At 34.7% G+C, this 26,376-nt stretch overlaps 2 protein-coding genes and 2 pseudogenes across 2 annotated transcripts in view; 2 read left to right on the top strand and 2 right to left on the bottom strand.

Annotated features, from left to right (window-relative positions):
- Window positions 1–24,294, top strand: part of SNW1 (SNW domain containing 1) — a 26,828-nt gene extending 2,534 nt beyond the window's left edge. The window contains exons 2-14 of the mRNA XM_006925488.3: window positions 1,682–1,835; window positions 5,237–5,398; window positions 12,922–13,017; window positions 13,109–13,215; window positions 14,287–14,391; window positions 15,178–15,247; window positions 15,916–15,981; window positions 17,732–17,848; window positions 18,498–18,639; window positions 20,903–20,999; window positions 22,696–22,813; window positions 23,376–23,539; window positions 23,619–24,294. Of these exons, the coding sequence (XP_006925550.1) occupies window positions 1,682–1,835; window positions 5,237–5,398; window positions 12,922–13,017; window positions 13,109–13,215; window positions 14,287–14,391; window positions 15,178–15,247; window positions 15,916–15,981; window positions 17,732–17,848; window positions 18,498–18,639; window positions 20,903–20,999; window positions 22,696–22,813; window positions 23,376–23,539; window positions 23,619–23,817 (1,597 nt within the window). The 3' untranslated portion in view covers window positions 23,818–24,294. The remainder of the gene's footprint in view (window positions 1–1,681; window positions 1,836–5,236; window positions 5,399–12,921; window positions 13,018–13,108; window positions 13,216–14,286; window positions 14,392–15,177; window positions 15,248–15,915; window positions 15,982–17,731; window positions 17,849–18,497; window positions 18,640–20,902; window positions 21,000–22,695; window positions 22,814–23,375; window positions 23,540–23,618) is intronic.
- LOC112473705 lies at window positions 6,380–6,498 on the bottom strand (annotated as a pseudogene).
- Window positions 16,649–16,767, top strand: LOC112473856 (annotated as a pseudogene).
- SLIRP (SRA stem-loop interacting RNA binding protein) overlaps window positions 24,292–26,376 on the bottom strand; it is a 6,413-nt gene continuing 4,328 nt past the window's right edge. Inside the window, exons 3-4 of the mRNA XM_025041950.1 lie at window positions 24,864–24,971; window positions 24,292–24,398 (exon numbers count right to left, since the gene is read on the bottom strand). Of these exons, the coding sequence (XP_024897718.1) occupies window positions 24,327–24,398; window positions 24,864–24,971 (180 nt within the window). The 3' untranslated portion in view covers window positions 24,292–24,326. The remainder of the gene's footprint in view (window positions 24,399–24,863; window positions 24,972–26,376) is intronic.

Here is a 26,376-nt window from a genome sequence, read left to right as displayed (position 1 = left end):
GGCCCTCAAAAATCTGGGCAGGAGTTTTCTATAAAAGCACTACAGGAAAAAATGTTCTAGTTAGTAAATAGAATATTTTATGGCAGTGGGAATAGCAAATATAAATATCCTGAAATGGCTTGTTTAAGGAAAGGCAAGAAGGCTATAGTGACATAAAGATGGTGAGTTTGAAAGGTAGAGTGAACTTATTTCTCCTGCAAACATTTAAGTAGCCCTTGCTATCAGCTAGCCAATGCCTGGAGAGTTAGGGATGAAAGAAGGCATGATTCCTGCCCTCAGGTTGTTCATAGTCTAGTGAGAGAGAAAAAGGTAAATGGAAAGATGATTGCAGTACAGTAAGGTAGATGTTATAGTAGTGGTTAGTACACAGAGGGTCTTGTGGAAATACATATAGGGGGCAACTAACCCAAACTGAGGAAATCAGAACAGCTCCAGATAACCAGATATTTATGGAACACATGTTGAATGGTATCTAGACACTGCAAGTGGTTCGTGGATTTTCTCATTTAATATTTATAACAATCTTATAAAGTAGGTAGTCTTTTGATCTGTCATTACAGATGAGAAAACAGGTTTAGAGAAGGTAAATAACTTTACCAGGTTAGTAAATGACATAGGATTTAAACTCTGAGCTCTTAGCCATCATGTTACCTCACTACCACCCACCTACCCCCACACTGGATTAGATCCCTGTGATGTGTGCTGTCATAGCACTCTGTACTTTTCCTTCATTGCTTAAAATAATTTGTAGTTACAGATTTGTGTGATTATTTGATTGTCTCCCCTGCAATACTGTAAGCCGTATTTCTCGGTTTATAGTCTTACTGCCTACCTAGTATAGTGCCTACACCCAAGTGATCAATAAATATTTTTGATTAAATAAGCTCTACTGCTTATTCAAATGTGCTTACTAAACAAGAATCACAAAGGAACCTTAAGTTTTCCATTAAACATTCATCTACTGGAATCCTTTTGTGGTAATTTGGAATAGCTCTGTAATAACATTTATCATACTTAAAGGTTGTTAAGAATAGTTTATTTAGTAGAAAGACTTTTAAATAACAAATAACAGATTACATCTTTAGGCTTTAAATCTTTGACCTCTTAAATTGTAAATTGCATTCTAAACTAGATACCCTTGAGAAAGTGCACTTAAATATACAACTTATGTTTCTCTTATCCACATTTTTATTACATTCAGTTCTAATCCTTGTTCTTTTGTATTGACACTAAAATAGTTAAAAGTTAGAAGCACAAGAGTAAAATAGTTAAAAATGAGGAGTATAAGAATAGCAAAGACACTTAAGAAAAAACTATATACTGGACAGTTGGCCCCGGGTCATTAAGAATGTTTACTTGCTTGTTACCAGAAAAGAAATATGAAAGCATAAAAACTCAATATGTTGTTTGTCTTTTATGTGAAATATCTGTTAATTTTTGATTCTGGGCACCGTTTGCCTACATTCTATTAAAATGTTTTTACTGTACGTCTCTGATTACTGATTTCTTTCCAGACATAACAAAATAACAGATATAGAATACTGTAATAAATCATTGAAAAATTTGCTTTTTTGCTCAAAGGAAAAAGTCTTATAGGAAAATAGTCTCTGGTGGCCAAATTGCAGTAATCAAATTAATTAAGAGTTTTAAAAATTCTGACTTTTATTGTCTTTGCTTATAGCTTTTTACCTGCACCTACTCAACTATCTCAAGACCAGCTTGAGGCTGAAGAAAAAGCAAGATCCCAAAGATCGCGACAGACCTCACTGGTCTCCTCCCGGAGAGAACCACCCCCATACGGGTACCGGAAAGGCTGGATACCTCGGTTGTTAGAGGTAAATAAGGATCTTCAGTTTGGATTTATAGTTTTACAGCATAAAATGCGCTGAAACTTTTTATAACACCTTTGTAAAATAAGTTTGAACACTGGAATCTCCACATACGAATGTCGACGTGATAGAAATTCTAATTGTGAGCTCTCAAGACATATACTCCCCTCAGAAAATTAATCTTTTTCTTCTTGCTTATTATCACTGCTTTGCAATCACTGGAGAATTATACTACTTTATGCGTCTTCTTATGTCAAATTATTAAACATACGAAAGAAACGAATTTACCTTTTATAAATCTAGGGATTATAGCATATGGAAAATAATGGGAAAGTAAGAAGGAAAAATAAAAGAGTTTATATTTGGGTACCTTTTTGTCCTGCCTCCTCCCTGCATGTACAATACCACACAACCCTGAAGAGACAACCTTCCTCCAGGGAAAGCTCTAGCAGCATTTCTTTTTTTGATTCCTGTTGGGTATAGTGGAAAGAGCTGACAAGGAGTTTAAAAAACAAACTGGTTTTGGATCATAACTGTGCTTCTTACTATTTGCGTGACCCTAGGCAAATCCTAACTTCTATTCATTTGTTTTCTTGTCTTCAATTTGATAATGTTAGTATATGCCTAATATACATATTAGATAAATTTTTAGGAGATGTAATAGAGAAAATTTGATAATTGACTTGGAGGCAGTGAAGGAGAAGGAAAGAATCTGGAATGTTTCATCAAGCCTTTTTTTTCTCCTCCCAATATTCATTCTGACACCTGTAGATTTTCTTTCTTCACATCCCAAGGAATATACCTGCCCTATTAAAAACTTTTAAATGCCTGTACCGTTTATTTTGCACCCCGTTATTTCCATTTTATCACTTTGTTATATTTTGTCCTATGGTTATGATTTTTTCTTTATAAATGTGAAGTTCATGCCCTTAGCTTTTTTTCATATGCCTCCAAGTGGTAATCATAGTGAAAGAACTAAGTATTCATTATATTGAAATTTGTTACATAGCACCCTGTAAGAAGCCATCTATATTTTCAGCCTGTCCTGTTTGTCATTTCCCCTACCTACCAGAACTTTTTATAGAGCCTGGAAAACAAATACCCAACTAGATCATTTCTTCTCCTAAATATTCCCTGTTTATGTGATTTTTTTTCCTCAGCTATCCTCTGGTGCTTATTGTAGAGTGCAAAGGCAAGTCTTTCAGTTATTAAGGGATTTTTGTTGTTGCTTTTGTTTTTGTTGATAGTATAATTCATGAGAAACAGCAATATAAAATATCATCACAGAGGCTGTAATGCTCTCTGATCTGGGTCAAGAGGTAGTGATTGGCATTATCGAATAGAGCAGGGGTCCCTGGGCCATGGACCAATACAGGTCTGTGGCCTGTTAGGAACCAGGTCTCACAGCCAGAGGTGAGCAGTGAGCAACCAAGCGAAACTTCATCTGTATTTGCAGCCGCTCCCCAGTGCTAGCATCACCGCCTCAGCTCTACTTCAGATCATCAGGCATTAAATTTTCATAGGAGCACTGGTCTCTGGTGCCAAAAAGGTCGGGAACTGCTGGAAAGAGGACTTGAGTGTCTCTTCTGAGGGATTATAGATAGTCTTCATTTGACCTCAGTAGATTATGGAGTTGGGGGTGGCAGGCATTTTATATACAACAGCTTTGCTTCCATTTCCACATTTTGACATTGAGGCACTATTAGCTTTTTAAAATCTTACTTGACTATTAAATGTTTCATATATCCGGGTGGAACAGAACAGTTTATTTGAAAATCAAACCAAAATAGCCAGCTAATCTGGAAATAACCATGACTGCTTCTTGAGGGGAGTGAATGCTTTGTGGAAGAAAGCATTGTGTTCTAGTTTTTAAAGTAAAAGCTGTGATTTTCTGGCAAGTTAAATGACCACATGATGCCACATGTACAATTCTGAAGTGCTTATTATAGTTGAACTCTAGCACATCTGAGCATGTGTCAGATTGATGGCCTGGGTACAGGTAGCACCTTTCTTGGAACTTTAACTATTTTTGCCTGATTTACAAGAAAATGTCTCTCTCAGCTTTATTATTTACTTTAAAAAATATCAAACCTTTCTTTTGCAAGTACCTAGGAAATCACATATCCATGATCTAATGGGATATTTTTTTGAAGGAGGTCATATAAAAGTGGTTATTTTCATAAATTATTTTCCATCAAATCCCCTTTAAGTGATTAATTTTAATACGTTTTTCCTATCATTTCTTAGTATTGCATTGCCTTTTTTGCACTAAAAGGTATTTCAATTTAATTGGAAATAGAAAGTTTTTGGAGTCAAAAGATCTGCATTCAAGTCCTGCATATGCTAGCCGTGAGACCGTGGGAAAATTACTTAACTTTTCTAAACTTGAATTTTTTCCATATGAAAATAGGAGGTGTTGAAGAATTAAAAGAATTAAACAATATATGAGTAGTTTGTATTTTGTAAATTGTATTAAAATACTAAGCACGTATTACTAAATTTAATAAAACTGTTTAAAAATTATATTTAATATTCATGTTTATTTGATGATCTTCTTTTGTAATTATTACAATTCATTGACAGACTTAACTTTGCTTGTTCTACTTTAGAAGTCTTAGTTCTCTCTTCTGAATAATTAATCACCATTAGAAATATGGTAAACTTATTTTGAGGTTTTTCCTATTCTATTTGTTTGCTTCTCATGGAATACCCAATACTGATGTCATGTTACTAAAACCTTATTCCAAGAAAAAAATCTTTGCATTTCTGCCCTAACTGTAGCTTGACCTGTTCATCAATAAGGAAATTATTTATGCTAAAACTGAACATCTTTTCCTTGTCTTAAGCATTTTGCTTAATTTTTTTCCTGCCACATATGTAAAAACCACATGCCTTGCCATGGTCTAGAATCCCTTTCATAATTTAGTGTTTGTCTACGCATGCAGCCTTATCTCCTATGTATCTGCTCCTCTGTCCTCAATAAGCTACAGCCCCACTGGACTCTTGTTTTCTAGAACATGCTAAACTCATTCTTGCATCAGGGCCTTCACACTTGCTATTTGATCTGCCTGGAAAATGCAACCTTCAGATCTTCCCATGACTAATTTTTCATCGTTCAGGCTTTAGCGCACATTACCGCTTCACAAGGGTCATCCCAGCCACACTATCGAAAGTAGCCCCTTTCTAGTCCCTTTATTACTTTCAAGGCATTTATCACAAGCCAGAAATATCTTTTTGATATCTTTGCCCACTGCAATGCACACTCCATAAGATTCCTGTTTTATTTATTGCCATATCTGTAGCATCTTGCATAATAAGGACTCAATAATTATTTATTGAATGAATGAATATGTCTTGAATCTCAAATTACTATTAAATATTCTTTTTATTTTCTTTTTAATATATAGGATTTTGGAGATGGAGGTGCTTTTCCAGAGATCCACGTGGCCCAGTATCCACTGGATATGGGACGAAAGAAAAAAATGTCAAATGCACTGGCCATTCAGGTGGATGCTGAAGGAAAAATTAAATACGATGCAATTGCTCGACAGGGACAGTCAAAAGACAAGGTAATCCTCTCGTTCATTTTGTTCCCCGTTGATAGTTATTTTGTGAAGAGGTTTTTTTAATTTAGTGGAAATACTAAATCTCTGTGTGTTTAGTTTATGTTAAAAGTAACAGTGAAATATGCTTAGGCTAATTGAAGATATGACTTACTAACAGAATGAACATTACATTATGACTTCATAACAGCAATGGCTTTTTCCTTTGAAATTTTCCAAGTTGATAGCTTATATATGCTTCAGGTTTTTACTTATTTGTTTTAAATTTTAAAAACAATTATTTTGTAGTACTAACACCTTTCTAAATACTGGCAAATTTTTAAAGATTACAACCCTAGCACCCTAAAAAAAATCAAAATTTAATTTCATCTGTAGCATCTTCTAACTCTTCTCCATGTACTTAAAAAGTACTTACGTAAATAATTATTTTAATAATTCATTTGACTATAATTTTACACAAACTTTACCCTTGATTAAGTATAAAATGGGCATTTGCTATCCAGATTTAAGATAGCCCTGCTTATAAAGTAATCCAAAGACCAAAAATAAAATTTACTTAATATCATTACAGAGAAGCTACACTTAAGAGCCAAAGAACTATTGTTAAGAAGACCTAATTTTTTTTCTTATAAATAAATACTCCAAATAGAAGTAAAAGATCTCTTTAGAATTGAAGGTGTTGTGAAAAATACTTGAGAGCCTTCAGTACCTGGCTTTCTCTCTCTCTCCCAGTTTCATTTTACTCTCTGAAATAGCACTGATTCTAACCCATCCTTTGTTCCTACTTCATGGCTGATGAATTTTGGGGAAAACAATTATGCAGTCATGCAGTTTTATCTCACGGTTCTACTGGGTTCCCTTGGCGTTCCTCCAGGATTTAACTCTTCCTTTCAACAGGTGACTCCCCATCTATTTGCATAAAAAGGCTATAAGAAAATTGTCAGCTTTCTTTATCCTGCACTTGTCTTTTTGTCCTTTTTTTTTACACGCCTATAGCACCTGGTATTCCTAGGTGGTCTCCCATCCAAGTACTAACCAGGCCTGACCCTGCTTAGCTTCCGAGATCAGACGGGGTCAGGCATGTTCAGGGTGGCGTGGCCATAGACCGTCTTTTTGTCTTGACTTTACCTTTCTTCTCTATAAGAAATCTCTCCTACCTAAATCTAATCTTGTCACATGTATTTACTTTAGTGTTTTCCAAATCTCATCCCTTTCTCTTTCCTTTATAACATTACCTTTTCTTTCTTTATTCTTTTTTTTTTTTTCCTTTTCAACATTATACCTTTCACCTCTCCTCTTTTACTGGCTCCTTCCTGTTAGTATTTGAATATGCTTGTCTTTCTAGTATTTTGAAAGAATAGTTTTTCCGTGACTACCTTCTAGGCTCTCTCTAGCTACCACCAAATTTCCACCTAATTTTCTTTACTTTTTTTCAAGCTTCTTGCAAGAGTTGTTTTCTGCTCTCTACTTCTTCACCTCCCTTTCACTCTTCATTTCACTGTAATATGGCTTCACCTCAAATAATCTGAGATAGCTCTCTGGAGAAGGTCTCTAAGACTTCTCTCACAGTGCATTCTCTTTAATTTATTCCCTTGACTGAAATGCCACTCATATGTTGATGACTGTCAGATCTGTGTCTCCAGGCCAGTTTTCTCTTCTGGGCCTTAAGTCCTTATATCTTACTGTCTACAAGGACATCTATCTAGATTTCCCAAAAGTACTGCTCAATCAAATCTGGAACTAAATGCATAATTTTCCTCCTAGCCTATTTTTTCTATAACTCTAACTCAGTGATTGGCAGTGATATCTCCCTGACTGCTAAAAGCCCAGGAGTCCTTTTTTCTTCTCATTTTATTGATTTTTTAAAATTACACTAATATTTTATTGTAAAAGATAGCAATATTACATAAGTATATACAGTCCTACCTACCTGCTTTTCCCACTTTAATTCCCAGAAGTAACTACTATTACTACAATGATATATATCTTTTCAGACCTTTGTTATGGATTTAGTTATTTATGTATATGTGTAATTTACATACACACAAACATATATACCTTTTTCTAACATGAGATTTTAATGCCCATAGCTTCCATAGACTTGCTTTTTTTACTTAATATGTTTTGAAAATTTTTATTGGTATGTGTAGGTCAACTTCATTTATTAAAAAAAAAAAATACGTAAAATTCCATGTGCATTGTGCCCTAATTTTTTTATAAGCATTGGTGGTTTCCAGTTCTTTAGTTTTGCAAACTACTTTACTCAAGATCCATATACAAACATCCTTTTGCACATGAGTATTTGTGTAAAATAAATTCTTGGTAGTGGACTTACTCGGTCAAATGATATTCAAGTTTCAGGTGTGACACATAATACCAGTATGTTTTCTAAAAAGCCTTTTTTTAACGATCATTCCATTCTTTTTACTTTTCCTCAGACCCTCCATCTATGTAGTCACCATGCTCTATCATATTTCCCTAACATTTCTCACGTATATTCCCTTCTCTGCTGCTTAGTTCAAGCCCTTATCATTTCCTGCTTGATTTACTACAGCAGAATCTCTGGCATTTTTCTTGTCTACCTGAAAAAAACAAATACATCCATGTTTATCTGTTTATCTTTCTCTTTCTCCTACATATACACACACACTTAAAATCTTTCCATGGCTTTTAGCATAAGAACCAATCAAGCTCTTATGCCATATTCAACTCCTTGTTTACTTTTCTAGCCTAGTGTCAACTCTCATGACCAGAATACCAAAATCAAAAAATAAAAAGTTCAGTTTTAGCCATTCTGTTTATTTTCAGTACAAAATAATCACCATTGTAAGTGGTTATTAAAGAAGAAAAACTTGCAGGCATTCTCTGTAAGTGTATGCCATGAGGAGCTACTTGCAGCAACGCTAACATGGCACTTTTTCTCTTGGAGACTTTCCATGGGTGCCATCCTATGCCAGGGAAAGCCCGCCTTCTATTTTTTGTCCGACTAAATCCTGTTGCTTTCAGTCACAGCAACTCGCTTGTCACTATTCCAGGACACTCACCCTGATCTTCCCTGGAGAGATTGGGTATCTTTCCTCCCTGTTCCCTATGTTTACTCTGTCGTGACTGTCATCACCTTTGTTGTATTTATCCATTCACTAATAATCTGTGTCATTTGATTATATGCTCTTCAAGGTCAGAGATTATATCTTTATATTTTCCTCTTAGGCACCCAATTGAGTCCCAGACAACTTGACACATGGGCATTCACCAATGTTTGTTGGAGGAATGATAGCAGCTTTTATTGAATAACAGAAAACCACTTCTGAAGCCAGTAAGGAAGAATAGTTCACTCCTGCAGAAGGAAAATAGGTCCCGATAACACGCAGGGCGTATACTAGAAATTTACCCTATGCCGTGGAGACCTTAACCTGGCTCTAGATGCCTTTGTTTTGTTCTTTGAAATAATCACTATTCTTTACTGGTATGTGCTGCCTCTCTTATTTGTTAGGAAAAAGCAACATTTTAGGGCAATAATCTGTCATTGGCAGGTTGTGTAATTTTGAATGAAATACAGTTTTAGCCCATTTTGCATTATATTTCAAGACTGGAAACCATGAATTTTATCTGATTTCTAGAGAATTTCTGAAAGTTTTTTCTTTCTTACAATCATGTATATTGGTGATCATATTGAAAGTAGAGTAAAAATGATAAAACCGAACTGTTTTAGATTTTAGTCTCTATTATTCCTTTATACAGTAAAAACCTTACATTTTGTCTATAATGCAGCCACCAGAAATGGAACCCAAACTAATAGTTTATAGAGAGGTACCACTCTCAGGTTCATATTCACCTTAACCCTAATGGGAGAATCTATGCACGTGTAGGGGCAGGGGCTATGTAGGAAATCTCTACCCTTCTCTTAATTTGGCCATGAACCTAAAACTGTCATAAAAACATAAAGTCTTAAAAACAACAAAAAAATAAGCACAGCGAAGTTTTTTTTTTTAAATGAACAAGGCATTCAGTGAATTTACAAGAAAGAGTGAATGGAGAGACCAGTTGGACTGTTAACATTGTTTCTGTTGGATATATTTCCTTACTGAACTTTATACCCTGGAATATATATTTAAATCCCTTATACAAATTTAATCAATATGTACTTTAATTTTTTAAAAAGTGAATAGATTAACGCATGGAGTTTTTGAATGCATTTAATAATTCAGTGTTAACTGAGTCCCCATTAGGCATTGGCATTTGGGTCAGGGGGACACTTGATTGTTTGGGACTGTCTTGAGCATTGTATAACGTTTAACATAACTGGCATTACCTATTAAATGCCATGGTGCCCTCCCTTCCACCTGTTGTCATAACCAGAAACACCTCACATACTTACAAAGGCCCAAAGGAGAGGAATTGGAAATGGCAAGCAATGCCTTGTTTTAAAATCAGATTTTCCTGTTTTAAAAGTAGTAATTGTCTACTAAATGTAGGGTTTCTTATGTATATCAGAAGGATCTGGTATTCTTTAGAAACCAAAGAGTTCTCACTGAAATATTAATAGTGAAAGAGCAAGAATGGAAAATGCTAGCTTTAGGTGTAAGTGGTGAAGAATGAGGCAGTATTCCAAGGGCAAGTCTAAGGTCATTGGTCTCTGCATGTAAAGTAAATACTGTGTACAAAACTTGTTGGTAATACAAAATCAAGAGGGAAAAAAATTTCTTAAAGTAAATCTTGACAATCTTAAAATAAAGTGTTGATGTTCACATTTTTCCTTCTGAAATAGTTTCATAGGAAATGTTACATGATATTACCTAAAAGAATGCCTTTAGCCTTTCCCTTGACCCCCCAAAAAACCTCCAACAACTTTAAAACTAACCCCGAGATAATTTTGTATGTTACTACCTCGTTTGTATGATTTCATGAACTAGCTAAACCTAAAAATAGTGTTTTCTTTCTTCCTCTGAAATAGTGCATATGCTGATAAGCTGTCCTTTAAGCCAGTCCATTTCTTGCCAGTTTTTAGTAATTAAAAAAAAAAACAAAAAACACCTGTTTCATATATGAATTATTGCTTTATCTTGCTCACAAAGCTTATTTGTTCTCCTAATACCTTCGACGGTATATTGTATTTTTCAGATAACCCTTCCCAGCCCCTTTGCCTCCTGGGATATACTGAATTTCTTCACATTTGGTTCTCAGGCAATAAAACTTGGGGATTTTATAGTTAATTACCATGGTGGAATCTTGCTCTTCATATGTCCTTCACTCAGCTTTGTGAGATACTAGAATCTTATTGATGCTCATTTAAAGGGTTATTAACTTTGGAATACCCAACTAAGGAGCAGCAAATGGCTCTTGTATGCTAAATTAGTATTGAGACTTTATGTTGAGCATGTATGACTACCAGTGAGCCATTTACTTGGAATTTCTTCCTGTACCGATTGCTGTGTAAAAGTAATTAACTCTTTGTAGTCTTGGTATTATTTTCTAGAGAATTGTTATATAATAAATACTTGTGATGTAGATTTTTCCATTCTAAAAGGAAATAAGACTTTTGAGATCAATTACTAGCTGTGAGATCTTAATGCACTGAGCCTCACTCTTCTCACTAGAGTGAGCTTCAGGGTTCCTTCCAAAACGAACACCCTAAGAGGATGGTGACACTAGTAGCCTACATGTCAATAGTACATGTTTTGTGGTAAATCATCTACACTTTCTTACTTTTTCTCTTTCTAATTTCTGCGAAAAACAAGCTACGAATTTCAGCCTGTAACCATGAGATAGCTTTTTTCCTGGGAAATCAACAGCTTATGTAGAATGTTCTGCATGACCTAAAATATAATTATCTTTACCATGGAATAGAGCATCTCTAAAATTCTTATATTCATTCATTTGTACAAAAAATATTGACCAAATGTCTCCTATGGACCAGGCATTGTTATAGGCACTGTAGATACTTTAATGAATAAGAGATTCCTTATCAGAAAAATAGGTATAGTCACTGTGCACACTTCATAGGATTGATATGAAATTTAAATTAGTTAATATCTGTAAAGCAAAAGAACAGTGGCACAAAATAAGTGCTTAATAAATGTTAGCTATTATTACTGTTGTTATGTTTATAGGGGACACAGATAAACAAGTAAAATAGGTAAATTTATTACTGTGAGTGGTGTTTTGAAGACAGTAAACAGAGTGCTGTGACTCTGAATGATTGAGCGGGGAAGGGTTGCTGCTTTAGTGTGAGTATCCAGCAGAGGCCTCATCAGTGCATGCAGGAGCTTTAAACTGAGACTCAGAAGTTGAGAACTCACTTAAGAACTGGGAACAACACTGTAAAGGCCCAGAATTGGAGAAAAGCATGTTGTATTCAAAAACCAGAAGAACCGATGTGACTAAGGCACAGTGAATGAGGGAACATGAGGTACAAGGGGAGGTTAAAGCTGTAAGCCAAGCCAGGTCAGGTCGAGTAGGCCATAAAGTGTTTTCTGCTCTGTTGTTTGAGGTAAGAAATTAAAATAGCATGTATTTCCTTTAAGCAATTTTAGGGAATGTCATGGTGGAATGCAATTATTGACATAAGACTTTAGTTTACAGTAGTAAATGATTTTCTTCAGAAAATTTTTGAAGCTCTCACTTGCCCAAGAATTTCATTTTCTTTTATGTTCATAAATTATCCTATGTGTGCTAAAGAAGTCCTAACTCAAGTAGCAAAATCTAGAAGGCTGCTTATTTGTTAAATTTCAAGTATCTCTTTTCTATAATATCTGCCATGTAAGTTTTTGTGAAAGTATTCGAGAAGTATAGATGGGCATGAAAGTAAGTAATATTCTATTTTTTTTTCAGGGGCCTACCACATCAGTGTTAGCCTAATAGAAACCATGTTGAGCCTAGTAGAAATCAGATAGCAGTCCTAAATTTGGACAATGAGTGTAAAATAAGTTGTGTATATAGAATGTATTTTGCAAAGGTTTTTTGTTTGTTTGTTTGTTTGTTTTTCATGGAAGAAAGTGTTCCGGTTTTTTTGACAATGGCACATGTTCCTTTTCTTAATCTATGAATAGAGTGCATGCCAGAAAAGTCAAACATTCTAAGTAGAGTGAGGTCAATGAAATTGTCCATGCCCAGTGAATTTGTAAATTATTTGGAAACCTGACTTAAATTCTGATGAGCTTGTAACCCAAGATAATGGTATTATAGGCAATTTATATCATCGTTAATTTCAAGTCATAACGAGCCTCAAAAATAGGAATCACTGATGCATAAGATTTTGTTGGCACAATTTATTCAGATACTGACTTGATTAGAAGATCTCAAATAATTTATATGCATGCGGTCAAAAGAAAATTATGAACTTATATAGTCAGGGCAGCAATTTGTATATATATTTTAAGGTTCCTGGGCTTTAAAATCTAAAAGACAAAATCTGTGTCCTAAATTTATAAGTTTGCTGAGAGGAAATGTTGATTTCTGAAATGACTTAAGGAGGTTGCTTCTTTCCATTCTCTGTTTTTCTTAAGTCTGCTTATGTTTGAACATTTTAGGTCATTTATAGCAAGTACACTGACCTGGTTCCCAAAGAAGTCATGAATGCAGATGACCCAGACCTGCAAAGACCTGACGAAGAAGCTATTAAAGAGGTAACTGAGAATTCTATATATAATTATTTTAGATGACTTTTTACATCTTTATTAACTTCCAAACCATTTAATGTGGTGTTTCTTATTTCAGATAACAGAAAAGACAAGGGTAGCCTTAGAAAAGTCTGTATCACAGAAGGTTGCTGCGGCCATGCCAGTTCGAGCAGCTGATAAACTGGCTCCTGCTCAGTATATCCGGTATGAACCTGCCTGGGAATCTTGGTTTCGTGTCAGACTTAACTGGGGTTGGGAATCTTGGTATTCTTTCACAATTGTAAATCTGGTTTTTAAATAATGACTTGAAAGACTGTTAACTCTGTGCAGATAATTAAAGGCAGAAAAAAATTTTAAGATCGTTTTTTAAGATATGCTATTTTCAAAATATTTTTCTTTTTTTTTTTTAGAAATTAACATTTACTATATGTGATCCAAACCACAATTTTTATTTATAGTTTTCATTTACATATAATAGGCATTATATAATATTTACTGTGAATGCTAACATATTGGCAATATTATATGATGTAATTTACATAATAATTATAATAGAATGATAATGTATAATGTTGATAATAATGTATTAATATCATTTATATAATAGACCTCCTTCTAATACTTCTAAATTTTAAGGGGTTTCACTCTAAATCTTTGTGTGGAGGGATACTCATGTAGATATTAAAGGGAAATTCAGAGCTGTTAAGGCTGCTACCATTGTTCTTTCTCTGTTTTACTACCTGTAATTAGTCAAAAGATACTATAAATTGCCTCCTGCGAATATTATGGAGCGTTTTTTCCCCAGTGCAGACTTACAAAATAGGTACTATTTTCTAGACTTTTTATCTATGAAATTGAACACTGCCTTCCATGGTGGAAAATGGACAGAGATGGATTACTTGCAAACTAATATGATTTTAGTTTACATTTTGCTAGTAACTCATAATTACTGTTCTCTTATCTCCGTTGCTATCTGCTTGGCCTAAATATTTTGCAGTTTTCTATTAATACTTTGTGAAAGGACTACATTGTCCAATGCAGTCTAGCTTAGGATTGTAAAAAGATGAGTACCTGTTGGTGATGATGACAAATTTAGCCATGTTTTAATAATTGCTAAAACTGTGCAATTGGTATATGATAGATGGGCATTCATTGCACACTCTCTGTTTTTGTATATGTTTGAAGCTTTATGTAATAAAAAGTGAGGAGAGGAGACTTGAGACTTACTAACTAAAAAGGACTAGTTACACCTTTAGTTTCATCTGCGTTCTTCAGATATACACCATCTCAGCAAGGAGTGGCTTTCAACTCTGGAGCAAAACAGAGGGTTATTCGGATGGTGGAAATGCAGAAAGATCCAATGGAGCCTCCAAGGTTTAAGTAAGTAGATGGCTTCATGAGAGTGAACCACTCTTCTTAAAAAAGATATCAGAGGATAAAAATGTCCCAAATGTTATCATCAGGTGAATGGATAAACAAATTATGCAACATCTATACATAGAATACTGTTGAGCAGTAAAAAGAAATAAAATTTTAATATACTCAATACCATGGATGAATATCAAAATAATTATACCAAGTGAAAGAAGCCAGACAAAAAGAAGTACATACTGTATGATTCCATTTATATGAAACCCTAGAAAATGCAAACAAATCTGTAATGACAGGAAATAAATCAATGGTTGCCTGTGGGGAAGGAGGGGAAGATGGCTCATGAGGGGACAAGTCGGGGTAGGTAAGGGGCACACAGACTTTTGGAAGTGATGAGTGTGTTCATTTTTTTGATTGTGATGATAGTTTCACAGGTAAATACTCATGTCAAAATTTAATCAAATTATATGCTTTAAATACCCAATATAGTTAATTGCATGTCAGTTATACCTCAATAAAGCTGTTTCTTAAATAGGAAAAAAATATATTGCTCAATGAAATGATAACAGTATTGTGGAGATGAGTTGGGTGGTGATGATGACAATTTTGGCCATGTTTTAATAATTGCCGAAGCTGAGCAATTAGTGTATGATAGATGGGCATTCATTATACAATCTCTGTTTTTGTATATGTTTGAAGCTTTACATAATAAAAAATGAGGAAGGGAGACTTGAGACTTAATAACTAAAAAGAAAAAAGTATATCTCTCTAGTTGTGCTTTGATTTATGCTTCAGGATTAATAAGAAAATTCCCCGAGGACCACCTTCTCCTCCTGCACCTGTCATGCATTCTCCTAGCCGAAAGGTAATTTTGCTGTAGTGTAAAATCATATTTGTACTCAGGATTATTAATTTTATAAATAGTCTCCCATAAAGTCTAGATGCCTGTACAAGTATATTTCACCATTACTTGCTTATTGTTTTCTTTTTCAATTTGTTTTTCAAGATCAAATAGGGACCCACTCAAGACTATAATGTGTAGTTCCAGAGTGCTTGTGAAAATGTATGTAAAATATTAGCTATAAGTTTATTATTACTCTAACCCCTGCTTTTAACGGAATGAACAGGGTTTGCTATTTGACATGAAGGATGTTGTCACAGTTATAGGAAGTGAGTACCTGGGATCATTAGGTCTCTGATAATTTGAGTGGCTTTTTTTAATTATGTTTTATTACCGACTAAAGGACAAGTTTTCATCTCAAAGAGGTCACACATCAGTTTAAATATGGAAAAATATTAGCCAGCATTTATAAATGTCAAAAATAATTTATAGATTACTTTTCATTTTTTATATTAAAGTTATTTCTAAAATTCATGGTAAGAGAAACATTAGTATATAGTACTACCAAACAAATGGAATTTAAGCCTTTGATTACATTTATCCATATTTCTGCCTTTGAAGAAAAAGATCGTGCTTGGGATTTTAGCTACACTATAAATCTAAAAATGTCTTTTCCACTCTCCTCAACTCAGATGACTGTGAAGGAACAACAGGAGTGGAAGATTCCTCCTTGTATTTCAAACTGGAAAAATGCAAAGGTAATTAAGTTGTCATAGAATCAGTCTCTTAGTATTAGAACCTACTGGAAAACAACCAGGAAGGAACTTCAGCCTGGGAACTTTAGTTAAAACATCAGTATCTCACTGAGCTGAATATTTTCAAAAAGAACACCCAACATATATGACTTTTCTTTTTAAAAAAATGGAATAGAAATGTTAGTATGCTGGGCACATGAATACCACGGAGATTCTTTTAGTGACTTGTAGTTATTGGAAGCACATAGTGAAGGAATAGGTAGAATACAGTAACAACATATCAGCAAATGATAGTATTTTTTAGAAAAACTCAAATTTATATCTAATATTATTTTTGAAAGAAATTAAACTATTTAAATAATTGTATAACAAAAGAGTAAATGTTTGGATATATTTAGTGCTTTAATTTTTAAACTATTTGATTTTATATATAACATTGCATGAATGAGCTATTTAAATCCTATATATCTACTAATTTCCAAAGCTTTCTAGAAGTCATGAAGAATCTGAAAATGATGTGGAATAAATTTCCTAATCACTATTTCCTCTTTTTCCCCAAATCATATTTCATGATTCTGTTTTTGATGGGTGAAGGCCACTTTAACCCATGGATTAAATATAAAGTAATCCTTAAAGGAAGTTATGTACTTATCGTAAAATAAAAAGATTGATCTACAGCCATGCTACCCTGAACAAGCCCGATCTTGCCTGATCTCGGAAGCTAAGCAGTGTCGGGCCTGGTTAGTACTTGGATGGGAGACCACCGAGGAAGAACAGGTGCTATAGGCGTAAAAAATAAAAAAAATAAGAGATTGTAAACTGACAAGGTCCTTGCAATCTGTGAGGTCAACCAAGGGTTACCTTGCCTAAAAAAATATAAAAAATAATAATAATTAAAAAATAAAACAAAAAGATTGTTGGGTGATCTGATTTGGGTTGATGAATATGTAGGTAAACTATGTGGTTGCTTGAATTTACTGTGTAACAGTTCTTTGCATTAGGAATAAAGGCCATGGACTTGAGATCAGCATTTGGGAGTCTAGTCAGAAATCTGCAAAAATAAAGCTAAGCCAGAAAGTTGCATGGATATTCAATCATATTTCTTGAATTATTGAAATAGTATGCAAAACTTCAGAACACAGAATCTCTGTTGTCTCTCAAAGTTTTATCTTTTTTCCATTTACTAAAACTAACAAGGTTCTAAGAATCTGACAACTCATTAAAACTGTACAGACTAAACTACCTGTAAATACTATTATTTTAGTGATTTGTTTCACCTTTCTATGACTGTTATACTTACTTGAAGAACAACTATTTAGCTATTTGATAGTCATTTCCTTTTATTACAATCCACAGTTGTTAGCATGAGAATCTGTTTTCCCAAAACATGAGCTCTGAAGTCATACTGCCTGAGTTTAGATCCTAGCTCATCCATTTATTAACTATATGTCCTTGGGGACATTACCTAAGCTCTCTGCCTTAGTATCTTTACCTGTAAAATGGAAACAATAGTGTTACCAGCCTTATAGATTTACTGTGAAGGTTATGAGACCATAAACCTGTAAAGTGCTTTAACAGTCCTCCATACAAAGCACTCAGTGTTAGCCACTGTTGTTGTTGCATAATTGTGAAGAAAGATGTAAGAAAAAGAACTTCAACCAAGTGGTTGTCAGAATGGACATATTTAAATCCAATTTTAGGAATCTGTTGTTGCTCTTTTGTAACTGTTATTTTCTGTCTGCTTCCACAACAGGGTTATACGATTCCATTAGACAAACGTCTGGCTGCCGATGGACGAGGACTGCAGACAGTTCACATCAATGAAAATTTTGCCAAACTGGCTGAAGCCCTCTACATTGCTGATCGGAAGGTTTAATTGTTTAATGCTCTTGGATAATTTGTAAATCTATTCTTGGTTACCTAAGTTACCGTTACTTTAGCTACTGTACTGAGTACCTAGAGAGCCTCTCACCTGTGGTATGTGTTCCAGAGATGGGAGGTGCTAGTTGCAGCTCCTTACCTGGTCTCAGCCTTTGTACTCGTGCACACACCCCACCACTGGCAATGTAGCTTCCTTTCAACATTCCAGAATAATGGCTTACTAGGCTGATCCCATTTTGTGAAAATTGCCAGCTGCTGTTACTAGGTTTCATGATTGTCCTCTATTTTGATGTAGATGTCCCCCAAAAGGTCAGTAGCAGGGAAGAGCAAGTAAACATTTTGACAAATTTTTTAGATTGTTTCTAAGAAAACATTAGTGAAACCCATGACTTTCAAGGTTTATTGGGATCATTTTAGTTTTAGCTATTAAGGCATTTCCCATAGTGAAAAAGCTAAATTTGCAGTGTCTTTCAGTCAAACTATCTTTTACTGGGCATTAATCTTTGTTTTAATCAGCATTAACAACTCTGAATTCTTTATAACTGCTCTTTCAAGCCAGACTTTAGTCCAGGAATTAAACGGTAGCTATAATTATTTATCCCAATAGTGTCTTATTTGACATCTGACTTTACTAACAGGCTCGTGAAGCTGTGGAAATGCGTGCTCAAGTAGAGAGAAAGATGGCTCAAAAAGAAAAGGAGAAACATGAAGAGAAACTTAGAGAAATGGCCCAGAAAGCCAGGGAGAGAAGAGCTGGGATAAAAACCCACGTGGAAAAAGGTATTATGACATTCTCATTACTGAATTGACTTTACCTTGTCAATTACCTAAAATATATCTCATTTTAGAAAATCTCTGTTGTCTTTTACTGTATACAAAAGTAGCACATACATATGAAGAAAATATAACTATTTCAGAAATGTAGAAAGAGAAACTTCTGCCATATGAAGCAGAAGAAAATGAAGAATATATATTTAAATGCATCCTTCAGTATGGGAACTACACGGGAAGTTTTTAAAGTTCTGAGCCATATACTTTTAAAAAAATGGCATATCAAAAACAGGCTTGATTTTCTCGTTTTATTTTTCTTGAAACTTAAGTCCTAGACTAGTACAATTTTATTCATTCAGTTCATATTGAACACCTACTTTGTGCAAGGTTCTCTTCTAGATGCAAGGTCTACTAGACAGGTGGAAGGGGGCATATAATAGTGAACATTTAAGAGAGTGTAGACAAACCAAAAAAAGTTAATCATGGAGTAATAATCTTCTATGGAAAAAAATAAAACAGAAGTGGGATAAAAGTGCCAAAAAGAAAGGCTTGTCAGAGTAGGCCTCACTTCTGAGATGGTAACTTTAGCACAAAAACTTGAAGGAAGTGAGCCCTGTAGATATCTGGAGAAGAATGTTCCAGATAGAAGGAAGAGCGAGTGCAAACACCCTGAGTTGGAAAGATGCCTGGTGTGTCCAAGGAAAAGCAGGGAGGCCAATATGGCTGGATTAGAGTGAGAAAGGAGAGTAACAAATAAAAGCGATTAGGGCAAATAAGAGTAGTGTCTGGATGATGTATGGCTTTTTAGCCATTGTAAGGACATGGCTTTTACTTCAAGTAATGACGGAAGCAGTTGAAGGGTTTTAAGCAGAGTGACATGATCTGACCTATTAGAAGGCCATGGAATGGGCAGGGAAACTGGAACGCTATTGGCAATAATCCAGTGAGAGATGATAATGAGTGGTAGTGAAAACAGGGTCAGATACTGGATGTATTTTGGAGGTAGAGCTGACAAAATTTGCTTATGATTTAGGTCAAAGTATTAGAGAAAAGGAGGAGTCAAGAATGCCTCCAGAACTTTTGACCTGAGCAGTTGTGAAGGATTGAGTCACCATTTATTAATATTGGGAAGACTACAAGATAAAGAGGTTTTGGAGGGAAAGATTAGGAGTTTAGTTGTGGACATGTTAAATTTAAAATAAAGGTGTCGGCAGGCAGTTGGTTATAGGAGTCTAGAGTTCAACTACAGAGAAGTAACTAGGGTTATAAGTAGTGATCCAGTTCTTGAATCATATATGAATGACTTGAGACAAAATACAAATACCTGCCTATTGGACACCTAACCACTGAAGGTAATTAGAAGTAAAACTTCCCTATATCTAAGTTCTCTAAACTGATTTTTAAAAAAAGAGTGGTTCTTAAATGAATTAAAATTTTGAAAAAGCTATTGCATATATTAATAAAAACTAACATTTATTGAGTTGAGTACTATGGTAAGCACCACTTTACATGGATCACTTCCTATAATTCTGCAGCAGTCTGATGTAGTGGTACTGTTATTGTCACTGTTTTTACAGAAGAGGAGAGCAAGGCTCAGAGTGCTTAAGTAATCTGCACAAAGTCAAATTGGTAATCTGTCATAGCAATAGTATTTGAATCTAAACAGACTGGCTCTAAAGCTCATGCTCTTAACTACACTATTCCTTCAGGCTGGAGAGGATAGAAAAAACGAAGTTAGACACAAACACAATAGATAGAGATGAAGATACAACCAGCTCCTGTGGACCATAAGTAAAAAGTTCTTTATTCAAAGGCAACCTTTGAATATTATAAGGGTAAATTTATGGATAATTCTTTTTCCTTGATATTTTATTATGAAAATTTACAACACATAGAAAAGTTAAATTATACAGTGAACACCCATATCTTGACCACCTAGATTCTATAGTTAACATTTCTTAAAATGATTAATACAGCTAAATTTGTTTTATCATGTTTGTACCGTCTTTATTCATCATCTTTCAGTCCACTTCACTGTGATACATTTCAAAGTAGGTTGAAAACATCAGTATACTTTATCTCAAACCATTAAGTTGCACGCATGATTTTGGAATTCACATTCAAAAATTAAAACAGTACTATTGGATTTAAATTAATTCATGGAATTTTTTAAGGTTAAAGATTATTCTCTTGTTCAAAGTATTAATGAGTAATATAGCAATGAAGTAATTTTCAACTCAGTCATATATGATTCAACTTCATTTCAACACAGAGGACGGGGAGGCACGTGAGAGGGATGAAATCCGGCATGACAGGCGAAAAGAGAGACAGCATGACCGGAATCTTTCCAGGGCAGCTCCTGATAAAAGGTAGGTGCTGTTTGACATAAATACAAACTGTGAAGACTGGCCTTTGTGAACCTTTTAGAGAAGAGGTTTTGTCCACTAAGACCAGGTTTGCTTCTCTCCCTTCCTCTTTAGTTTGATAACTTAATAAATTAGCACTTATTTTCTTGCACTTAACTACCTGTCTTGGCAAAAGAATTGACTATCTCTGAAAGTAATCTTTCTTCCATCACCTCATAGAGTCAGCCAGAATTGAGAATGATGGGGATATAGAAAAGGAAATTCAGGTCATTTTTATGAAAAGACAACAGTGGATAGAACTGTTCTGGTCTGTTCTAATTTCAAATGTTCCTCTAGACAAGTAATAAGCGGCAGTGCCTCTATTGAGGCCCTTTTCCATGCGGAGCACTATACAGAGTACAATGGAGGAGAAAAGCAGGTTTTCTAAGAGGTGAAAATTGACTTCTCATGAGCAGTTTCATTTAAAATTCAGAAAGAGCTATTATATAAAATTGGGGAAATTGATAAAGCACTTTTTTAAAAATCAAAATATAGTTGGCATACAGACAACGCACATCTTAATAAGTACAAACTTGTGTAGAACAAACTAAATACATGTACGGGGACTTGGAATAAAGTAGAGATTGGTGAAGTTTGTGGTTCACCAAAGGTTGAGGACTGAAATTGCTGAAATGAGGAAATGCTGTAATATGGAGGTAAAATTCTGAATGAGGGTTAAATGCAAATATAAAACATTCTCTTCCCAAATGAGCAGTTTTGCATACTCTCATCATTTTATGAGCTGATACAATCTATTTTTTCAATTCATATTTTAAACATGAAAAAGATTCTTGGTAGTGGTCTTTGTTGTTTAATGGCATATTTCATCTCCCGGGATAAGAGATGTCATGGGGAAGCAGAAAACCTGAGTTTAGAGTTGTGGGTAAATGTACAGTATAAAAGAGAGAGGAATGAAGTCTGACAGTATGCAGTTAATGACACTTTTGGTCTGAAATTCCTAAGCTATAAAAATCAAAGTAGATAAATTGGGCCCTTAAAACCGGTAAAGTGGCTGTGAGAATTGATAACATAGAAAAGCAGTAAACTTGTGATTGGATGAAAATCAAATTGTCTGTAGAATCATTTTAAGACCTGAGCTTCTAGTAAAATAAATGACAGTTACCATGGTTTCATTGCAATTTGATTGCATACATACTGAAACATCAGGGAAATTAATCTGTTGAAAATCATGCTGAGTAATCCAGTCATTGACATGTTTTTCCTCACAATTCTAATAGGATAAAATTACTAAATGTGGTTAGGTAGAAAAACTGATTCTAGCTTATTGAAAATGATTCATATGATACATCTAATTTGTATCCAGGCCCCCCAATCCTCATATAATAGCAAATATAGACCATAGCAATTTCCTATCTCAGCATGCATTGTAAGGTGATTGCTTATATTAAAGATTTCTGTGTCAAGAATGAGTCTCTCAACAGTTCTCAGCTAACAGGAGGGTCTAATTATAAAACTACCTATTCTAATAATCACATATCTGAAATGCTAACCCACTTATGCATTACCAGGGAATATATATTCACAAGGTGTTAACAAGACATAGTCATTTCCTTTGCTTCCGAGATTGATTGTATTTTTAAATTGAAATTCAGCTCATCTGTGAAGAGTTTTCAGTTAGTGGCATTGTATTCCAAAACAGGTCGAAACTTCAGAGAAATGAAAATCGAGATATCAGTGAGGTCATTGCTCTTGGTGTGCCCAATCCTCGGACTTCCACTGAAGTTCAGTATGACCAAAGGCTCTTCAACCAGTCCAAGGTACAGCAGAAATAGCATCTTAGGTATTATGAATACTGATCCTCAGAGAAAAGATAATCATATCATAGATTTGGATTAGCCTAAGGTATGCTAGCATGATGCCAAAAAAATTGGAAGTTGCATGTTGTAATTTAAAAGACAAGTCAGATAAAACAACTCTGATTTTTGACTTGTTACAGCTGGCTAAGATTTGAGACACTAGTGCAAATGAAAGAAATTAGGTTATAAAACTTTACATTTCTTTCATCTTTTTGCCACTATGTCTATACAAATGGAAATTGTCTAGTACCTGCTTATACTAATATCCCTCAATTTTAAAGACAAGTCACTAAAGTAGTCATACTTGTTAATAAATGTTATTTAACCTAAGGTCCCAAAGGTGATATAAACAAGTTTATGGGCTTTGTGAGTTTTTTTAATGAACATCTTTTTAATTTGCAGTTTAGGTTGTTGAAAATGTGAGCTATAAATGAGCAAGCACTTACTCTTCACATGAATATATTCATATTCAACTTTTAATAAATAATAATGTATATTTTTTTTATGTCCTGTTTTTCACTAGGGTATGGACAGTGGTTTTGCTGGTGGAGAAGATGAAATTTACAATGTTTACGATCAAGCCTGGAGAGGTGGTAAAGATATGGCCCAGAATATTTACAGGCCCAGTAAAAATCTGGACAAGGACATGTATGGTGATGACCTAGAAGCCAGAATAAAGACCAACAGGTACCAAGGCACATAGCTCAGTTTCAGTATTCACGCCAGTGAAAACAAGTGGTTCATAGTCCTTTCTCTTTTTCCATAGGTTTGTTCCCGATAAGGAGTTTTCTGGTTCAGACCGTAGGCAAAGAGGTCGAGAAGGACCAGTTCAGTTTGAGGAAGATCCTTTTGGTTTGGACAAGTTTTTGGAAGAAGCCAAACAACATGGTGGCTCTAAAAGACCCTCAGATAGCAGCCGCCCCAAGGAACATGAGCATGAAGGCAAGAAGAGGAGGAAGGAGTAGATATACCTCTCTTCAGAGTGAATGGACTATTATCCATAACCCTAATGATGTAGTTCATATGGGGGAACACTTTGTAAATGGTCAGGATAAAAACCAAATCTGGGTGTTAGACCCCAGCGCTTTTTATTACGGGAGAAAGGGCGGGATGGAAAATTCTACTTTGAACTATTTAGTTTTTTTTAAAGAGTGGGTTGTTTATGCTTCTCCCACCTTGTGGCATTTATAGAACATAGTGCCCCACACATGATTTAAGACCACTTCCTTTTGTGTGACCTTAGTACTTTGGGGTTAATATTTTGTGTAAGAACAACTGCTTATGAATAGTTATCCCAACCACAGTGAGAAGGATGTTCACATATTGGAACTGTCCTGCCAAATGATGTTTGCCCCTATTGTGTTCTATTTTAATTTGGAGTGGAGAAAATAAGCTCTTGCTTGGTGCAACTATTTGTTTCAAATAAAAACATTTAGACAAAATTTTCAGTTTTTTTTAATAGGCAGTAATAGTCTCAAAAATATTTCTCTTCATCAGATGTTTGATCCCCTTGCAAAACTTTTGGTCTTTGAGCTTGAACGTGGAGCTGAAAAAATCAAATAAGCACTGTAAAGAAAGGCAAGGTCTGCAAAAACATTAAAACTGAAAACTGCCACTTTAAGACTGCCTTTTTATTAGGGAGTCAGCACCAATAAGTCAAGAGAATTTTGTTCTTTGTTCTTAAGACTCCCTGAACTTCAATTAAAAATTGTAAATCAGTTTGACCCAAGGTCACAAAGTGGAAAAGCCAGGATTTCAACTCCAGTCTCCCTGACTTGTAAGCAGACTGCTGTTTCCACTGCTCCGTGTTACATAAGCTTGCTAATAACCATTACAATCTTCTTGTACTTCCCTCCCCAGACCTCTCAGAACTGGGCACTCTACCGCTACCACCATTCCTTAACAAACATTAAGGCAGCCTCAGTTACAAATCCCAAAGTCCCTGTCATTCCACACTTCTGACCTAATTGATATGCAGAAAATTCATGATATGATATAGAAAAATATTTACCTTTACTCCATCAATAACATGGTTTTCCTGTTGTAGTGCATTCTGAAGTTCTTCTTCTGAAGAAAAATGAATCCAGCCCATACCTCTATGAAAGCCAGTCTCTTTGTCCTAAAAATTCAAAATTTAAGAAAACTTGAATCATGAACCTGAAAATGTTTCCCATGAGCTCCAAATCAAACTACCAACTTTCTCATCTGCCCAAAATGGGATAAAAGACATTTTACTGTCCATAACCTTGCTTTAATATGTATTCACCCTCCTAGTTACCCAAAGCTTAATCTCTACATTATTCTTAACATTCTCTCTGCTTTTCTGCTACCATTGAAGTAAAATATCGGAATGAGCTTTCTGTGTCATTCTCGATACAAACCGCACTAACAGCAGTAGTCAAGGGAAATTTTAATCCCAGAAAAAAGTACTCTCGTTTCTAACTTTCTCACTTCTAGACACTAGAAAACTAAACTTCAAAACCTAGTTGCATTTCTGGCAATTTCTATGACCACCCTCATCACCACCATTACCATTATCACATGTTCCTAATGAAAAACAGGAAAAATATATCTATTATCCTTATTTACCTAGTTCCAGACCTGTGGTTAATTTAAGCAATCTTGCTACTTTAACTTGTGCAAAAGGCAGAGTGCATATATCAGTCAAGCTTATACATCAGCATATGTAGAAAAAATTCTAGTGTGCTTGCATGCAACTGCCCCCCTACCCTCCCCACCAGCCCTAATATATAAACGACAGATGACAAGATGTCACTATTCAATGCACATCATCAGTCTTATTACAAATTTATGTTCTGCTCTGCACCCCTAAAAAATTCTTAGAGTGCCCCTATACTTCAAAGGTAACTTAATAAGTATTAACTGATAACAAGGAAAGTTTCTGGTAATATCCTAGTGATTCACTCCTTACCTCAGGCAACAAGACAATTTCTAAAGCACTTTCTACCTCCATATGACCATTTCCATGAGTAAAAGCCTTAAAAATTTGTGTTAAAACTTAGACATGCTACATCTAAGACAGGGATCTGGATTTCCAATTTGAGTACAATGAACTTAACTAGAAACTAATTTTTTTCCTGTTATATTTTGTTTTACCAAGAATCAAAGCCTATGTTTAAGATCTGTTAACTCCAGGACCTAAATTATTTTGTTTATACTTTTAAGAGTGAAATGACAACAAAGAAACAGCTGTTAATTTTTTTTGTAGAAACTTTTCAAGAAATACCAATTTCATACTCTTTGTAAAATTATAGTTTTTAAGCGTATAGAAATATTTTCATGTCCATAATACACATGCCTCATTCTTTTAGTCAACAGTATAAAATTCCACTGTATCAATGAATATATAATCCCACTAATGAAGTTAGGTTCTTTCCAGTTATGAAATTATTAACGCTGCTTTGAATGTTTTGACCACACATTTCTGTAGAATAAATTCCTAGAAATGGAATTGCTAAATCAAAGCAAATGCAAATTAAAAAATGAAGGTACCCATTAAATGT

Source organism: Pteropus alecto, unplaced genomic scaffold (assembly GCF_000325575.1).
Source record: "Pteropus alecto unplaced genomic scaffold, ASM32557v1 scaffold8, whole genome shotgun sequence".
NCBI classification, from domain to species: Eukaryota; Metazoa; Chordata; class Mammalia; order Chiroptera; family Pteropodidae; genus Pteropus; species Pteropus alecto.
The sequence above is the reverse complement of the archived record's forward strand: the minus strand, read 5'-3'. Positions and strand labels throughout refer to the sequence as shown.